Source organism: Oncorhynchus kisutch, linkage group LG15 (assembly GCF_002021735.2).
Source record: "Oncorhynchus kisutch isolate 150728-3 linkage group LG15, Okis_V2, whole genome shotgun sequence".
Lineage (NCBI taxonomy): Eukaryota > Metazoa > Chordata > Actinopteri > Salmoniformes > Salmonidae > Oncorhynchus > Oncorhynchus kisutch.
In genome coordinates, this window is record NC_034188.2 from 14,150,581 (window position 1) to 14,157,196 (window position 6,616).

At 40.4% G+C, this 6,616-nt stretch overlaps 1 protein-coding gene across 2 annotated transcripts in view; it reads right to left on the minus strand.

Annotated features, from left to right (window-relative positions):
* LOC109904970 (interleukin-12 subunit beta-like) overlaps positions 1 to 4,664 on the minus strand; it is an 8,630-nt gene extending 3,966 nt beyond the window's left edge. For both annotated transcript variants that reach the window (XR_004202985.1, XM_020502059.2), the window contains exons 1-4: positions 4,615 to 4,664; positions 4,294 to 4,408; positions 2,274 to 2,594; positions 2,058 to 2,160 (exon numbers count right to left, since the gene is read on the minus strand). Coding sequence is in view for 1 of the 2 variants with exons in the window: in XM_020502059.2 (XP_020357648.2) it covers positions 2,058 to 2,160; positions 2,274 to 2,594; positions 4,294 to 4,408; positions 4,615 to 4,635 (560 nt within the window). In the remaining variant the exon portion in view is untranslated. The remainder of the gene's footprint in view (positions 1 to 2,057; positions 2,161 to 2,273; positions 2,595 to 4,293; positions 4,409 to 4,614) is intronic.
* Positions 4,665 to 6,616: the final 1,952 nt, after the last annotated feature.

The window sequence follows — 6,616 nt, forward strand, 5'->3', positions numbered from 1 at the left end:
TTGAAGTCAAGTCAATACTGTAAGTTATTATGCACATGTTATAGGCTATACAGCACTATACAATAGTCACATGTTATAGGCTATACAGCACTATAGCACTATACAATAGTCACATGTTATAGGCTATACAGCACTATAGCACTATACAATAGTCACATGTTATAGGCTATACAGCACTATAGCACTATACAACAGTCACATGTTATAGGCTATACAGCTCTATAGCACTATACAATAGTCACATGTTATAGGCTATACAGCACTATAGCACTATACAATAGTCAGACCCATAGAATGTTTACACTTTTAGAAAAAAGGGTTCCAAACGGATTCTGTGAGGAGGGAGAGGGTTCTACCAAGAACCACTTCAATCAGAAGAACCCTTTTTGGAAGACAGGAGTTCTTTGTAAGACAAAGGGTTCTGCCTAGACCATTTAACATCCTAAGAACCATTTTTGTAAAAAATGATTTCTTGATGATTCTTCAGAAGGCAAGAATGATTCTACATAGAACCATATATAATATTTCCCAGCATGCTCTCTTGCAGGGAGAGAATTATTCATATTTTTTTGTATTTGACACCCTTTTCGCCTCAATTTCGATCTTGTCTCATCGCCGCAAGTCCGCAACGGGCTCGGGAGGCGACAGTCGAGTCATGCATCCTCCGAAACATGAAGCATTAAACCAAGCTTCTTAACAGCCACCCGCTTAACCTGGAAGCTGCACCAATGTGTCGCTGGAAACACAGTTCAACTGACGACCGAGGTCGGCTTGCAGGTGCCCGGCCCGCCACAAGGAGTCGCTACAGCGCGATGATTAATTTTATGCTACATAAAGATAAATAACATACAGTTTTATAAACGTATCCAATCTGTTAGTTATTGGATTTATTGCACCTGTTACTGAGATGGTTGTTCCAGTATAGATGATTGAGCTAGGCTCAGAATTCAATCTTCTCTACCCTGGCAGTTATTCTGAATGCAGGTCGCAAGTGATAACATATTCCACTTGTTGTATATTCTAGCTCTGGCTGGATTTCAATAAGAGTTTAAAGTCAATAAGACTTTGCAAGCCAGCATAATGTGATTTGCAGTCCTGATGTGGCCTGTGAACCAGGAGTTTCCAAAGACCACTTTGTTAGGCTATAACTAGGCGCTCAAAGACAGGCCTTATGATATATGTAATTTAATAATAAAATTATAAAGGCTGGTGGAACCATTCATAAAGGGTTCTAGGAAGAACCCTTCATAGATAAAAGGGTTATCGGTAGAACCCATTACAGAGGGTTCTTGGCAGAACCCTGTTGGGGAATAATCAGAATTGGCTGGTAACATAGGTAAGAGGTTTTATATTCATCATATGTTTGTAAGTTACTTCTCATCAGAATGTGTTTGTATAATACTGTGGCGGGGTTGCAGTATCTGTTCTATGTCAAGACTAAGTTGCTTGGGCCGCAGAGAGGGGAGAGGTCAAGCGTGTATCTCTTGGCTCCACAATGTCTGTGTGCCAGTCAGTGTGTCTCTGTGATCTTGTCAAGATAGGATGAATTTGATATATGCCTGTTGATATGGAGGATTTGTTTATGGTTCTGAGTTTGAGAAAAGAGCATAGTTTAGGAGACAAAGCTGAACGATAAATTATGCCTATGCTGTCTGGCTATGTGTGTCTTTGCTATAAAGGATCTCAGTAACAATGTGTGAGGGACTCTCAGAGAATTCATTGATAGACACTGAATTGATCTGAGAGTCACAGGGTTGTGATAGAGCTCATATAATTAAAGATGGACTTTGTGATAACTAACTCTGACTTGTGTTGTGGTTTGCTCTCATGATTTGGTAAATAGAGGACATTTCCACGACAACCCTTCAGAGGGTTCTAGGTAGAACCATAGTATATTATACAGGGGGTTCTCTACATAGAGGGTTTTAGATAGACACCTCTGCAAAGGGTTTTATCCAGAACCAAAAATGGTTCAAATGGAAGAACCCTGCATGGTTCTACTTCTACTTTCTAATAGTGTAGTAGTAATACATAGAAAAGGTTGGTGGTGATAGTACCGTGCCACTTTGACAAACATAACAGTCCCAAAACGTGTAGGGGTGAATTTCCAGGAGCAGTGGAACTCTCCTTGGTAGTTCCGTGTCAAACATTTCATAAAGCCTTAGAATAGAAACAAACAGAAGAGAGACAGAAGATGTCATGTTAGAATTGGATAATGAATGGAAAAACAATATTTGACTTGATTTCGGATGACATCCAGACATCCTGTAAACCTGTTCTGGTGGATCCTTCTAGAATGCGTTTCTCTTCGTCCAGGTGTTTGACCAGCACCGTAGTATTCTTCAGGAGGGTTTTATCCAGGCTGTGACATGTAAATATCCCCCCTCCAGTTCTCTCTTCCAGGTTGACAAGGAAGCTGTTCCCCTTCTTCTTCTCCTCTCCACCCATCATCCATAGGATCTCCTCATCCTCCTCTCCATCTCTCCGCCACACCCAGTCATTGTCTCTCCTCCAACCCTCCTCCTCTCGGTTGAAGGAACCCAGGCAGGTTAGAGGATGCTGAACCAGTGAGCCGTCTACGTTCACCACAACAACTGGTGACAACACACACTTCAATCAACACCAACATATAGAGTCAGGTCAAACATTATTGCCACGCTTGATAAAGATGAGCAAAAAATACTGTATAAAATACATCATAAAAATACTGAACTATATTGTATGCTCAAATTCTTTTGAGAATCATATTATTTTATACTAATACAATTGCTCAGAGATCTTGTGTAACAAGCATCATTTTTTTTCTTTTTAAGATTGTTAAAAAATTATTGGGAACCCTGTTGTCAATAGCTTTCAATACCTCCCCTTTCAAGGATAATGGCACTGAGCCTCTTTCTAAATTGACCACAAAATCAAGACTTTGCAATGGCCTTCTCAGTCTTCTGACTTGAACCCCATCAGAAACCTGTGGTTTGAATTGAAGAGGCCAGCCCATAAGAGCAGACAAAGGATATCAAGGATCTGGACAGGTTCTGTATGGAGGATGGAAAGGTCTAGTATCCTTTCCAATGTGTTTTCCAATCTCAAAACATTTGAGAAAAAAGCTCAGTGCCCGTTATCCTGTTAAAAACACAGGTGCCAATAATTTTGATCAATAGCTTTTTGAGAGAAAAAAATCATATTTGTTGAACAAATTCTCTTTCTCTGACTAATTGTATTGGTATAAAATAATATAATTATTCCATCTGTTTGAGCGTATAAGATACAGTAGTTCAGCATTTGTATTATGTATTTTATACATTCTTTTTTGCTCATCTTTTTCAAGGGTGCCGATAGTTTGGGATCTGACTGTAGCTCATCAACACAAACATATAAAGCACCTCAACTGTATATAGACTTATAATGAACTGACATACACATAGCTTTACACTCTGGACTGGCAAAACCAAAATAGAACTACAGTAAGTGATCTTTATAGACAGTGCCTTCAGAAGTATTAACACCCCTTGACTTTTTCCACATTTTGTTGTGTTACAGTCTGAATTTAAAACTGATTAAATTGAGATTTTGTGTAACTAGCCTACACACAACACCCTATAATATAAAAGTAGAATTTTGTTTTTAGAACATTTTACAACTTAATTAAAATTGAAAAGCTGAAATGTCTTGGGTCAATAAGTATTCAATCCCTTTGTTATGGCAAGCCAAAATAATGATACGGAAGTGAGCACAGGCAAAATACTAGCGGAAAACCTGATTCATTCTGCTTTTCAAAAGACACTGGGTGACAAATTGACCTTTCAGCAGGAGTTGCTTACCAAGATTATATTGAATGTTCCTGAGTGGCCTAGTTACAGTTTTGAATGAAATCAGCTTGAAAATCTATGGAAAGACTTGAAAATGGCTGTCTAACTGTGATCTACAACCAACTTGACAGAGCTTGAAGAATTCTTTAAAGAATAATGTGCAAATATTGTACAATCCAGGTGTGCAAAACTCTTAGAGACTTACCTAGAAAAACGCACATCTGTAATCCTTTCCAAAGGTGATTATAACAAGTATTGACTCAAGTTGTGAATACTTATGTATAATATGTGGTATTGTGTGTGGAATCAGTCAAGGGGTATGAATACTTTCTGAAAGCACTATACCAGTGGAAACACATATACGTCGCTTAATAATGAGATGACAACATACTGACAAGTGTACAGGCTGACATTATTGTGACAAACTGTACTGATCTAACAGATGACAGTAATATACATGTACTGATCAGAGATGATGATTTCCTACCATTGGGTAGAAGATTCCAGCTGCTCTGAGTGAACTTGGGGCTTTGGCTTTTTGCCCAGTGTAGGATTAGAATGCCTAGTAAAGTAGGCAGGATGCTTAGTAAAGTAAACCTCATCTACGTGGGAGACAGAGTATGAGGCAGGGAGAGAGAGTGTGAGAGAGAGAGAATCATGTTTAGTCAAATCAATTTAAATATAAAAATCTAAGATTCTACCCATGCAAGTGTTCATAATGAATAGAATATGATGTACAAAATGAATAATTGATCTGCATAATAAATTCATAGGCCAACAAGTTAATTTAAACGTAAATTGTTCATACCTTTAGACAGCAATCAAACATCTTCTGATCAACACGTCCTCTGAATAACGCTGAAGTCTCAACAGTGGCTTTTTAATATGTGTCAATGACGGTGACATTTAGCATCCAATAGAATTCCCCCATTGAGAAAAGTACAGACAGACAGAAGGAGGAACTCAACCACTTTCTAATCTAACCTAAATAAGGCATGGCCATAGAGGACTGTTCAGGCATGGTCATAGAGGACTGTTCAGGCATGGTCATAGAGGACTGTTCAGGCATGGACATAGAGGACTGTTCAGGCATGGCCATAGAGGACTGTTCAGGCATGGTCATAGAGGACTGTTCAGGCATGGTCATAGAGGACTGTTCAGGCATGGTCATAGAGGACTGTTCAGGCATGGCCATAGAGGACTGTTCAGGCATGGTCATAGAGGACTGTTCAGGCATGGTCATAGAGGACTGTTCAGGCATGGTCATAGAGGACTGTTCAGGCATGGTCATAGAGGACTGTTCAGGCATGGTCATAGAGGACTGTTCAGGCATGGCCATAGAGGACTGTTCAGGCATGGTCATAGAGGGCTGTTCAGGCATGGTCATAGAGGACTGTTCAGGCATGGCCATAGAGGACTGTTCAGGCATGGTCATAGAGGACTGTTCAGGCATGGTCATAGAGGACTGTTCAGGCATGGTCATAGAGGACTGTTCAGGCATGGTCATAGAGGACTGTTCAGGCATGGCCATAGAGGACTGTTCAGGCATGGTCATAGAGGACTGTTCAGGCATGGTCATAGAGGACTGTTCAGGCATGGTCATAGAGGCATGGTCATAGAGGACTGTTCAGGCATGGTCATAGAGGACTGTTCAGGCATGGCCATAGAGGACTGTTCAGGCATGGCCATAGAGGACTGTTCAGGCATGGTCATAGAGGACTGTTCATGCATGGTCATAGAGGACTGTTCAGGCATGGTCATAGAGGACTGTTCAGGCATGGTCATAGAGGACTGTTCAGGCATGGTCATAGAGGACTGTTCAGGCATGGCCATAGAGGACTGTTCAGGCATGGCCTAGCTTTATTTTTCTTACTTCCATATGCTGCATACACATCCCAAGACGTTCATGTGTTCTTTGAAAGGTTTTTATTAGTTGCCAACAGTATTTCTTAATATAATCTGGATCTTGTAGCCTCAACCATCCCCTTTCAAAATCAATCTCTTCACTTTGATTGCAATTATTGTCCTTCTTATCCATAACGTTATAAATGTAAAGATGGTATGTAATTGCACAGTAAACAGCAGTGAAATGAAATATAAGTCTTTACTAGTTTTATGTTACTATTCTGCAATACTTGGGCAATGGGCTACAGATGATGTGATCGAGTAGGGACTGAGGAAATGAAGTGATGTAACGCAGGTGAGCGAGAAACACGTCTTTTACTTTCACCTTCTCTGAGACGTGTTTGTCTGTGATGATGGACCTTTGCAGGTATGTGAAAGGTAGTGAGGTAATGAGGTAATGTAGCTAATATTGGAATTCCCTGACAGTGTGCAGAACAGTTTTAGACCTATGAATTAGTCAAGTGAATTGCTGTCTTTTCAGTGTAGTGACATAAATGCACAGGTTTTATGGAAAAGACTGGTTAGTTGTCATATACTGTCAACATAGTATGCAATGATCACTCAATTAAAACGCTACTAAATTAGTTAGAATGTAGAATCTGTAAAAGAACACGCATGGTGAACCATTGTGATGTCAGTGTCAGGTAGAGCTGAGTAGGACAGCAGTTCTGCAGTGGTCAGTCAGTGTCAGGTAGAGCTGAGAAGGACAGCCGTTCTGCAGTGGTCAGTCAGTGTCAGGTAGAGCTGAGTAGGACAGCCGTTCTGCAGTGGTCAGTCAGTATCAGGTAGAGCTGAGTAGGACAGTAGTTCTGCAGTGGTCAGTCAGTGTCAGGTACAGCTGAGTAGGACAGTAGTTCTGCAGTGGTCAGTCAGTGTCAGGTAGAGTTGAGTAGGACAGCAGTTCT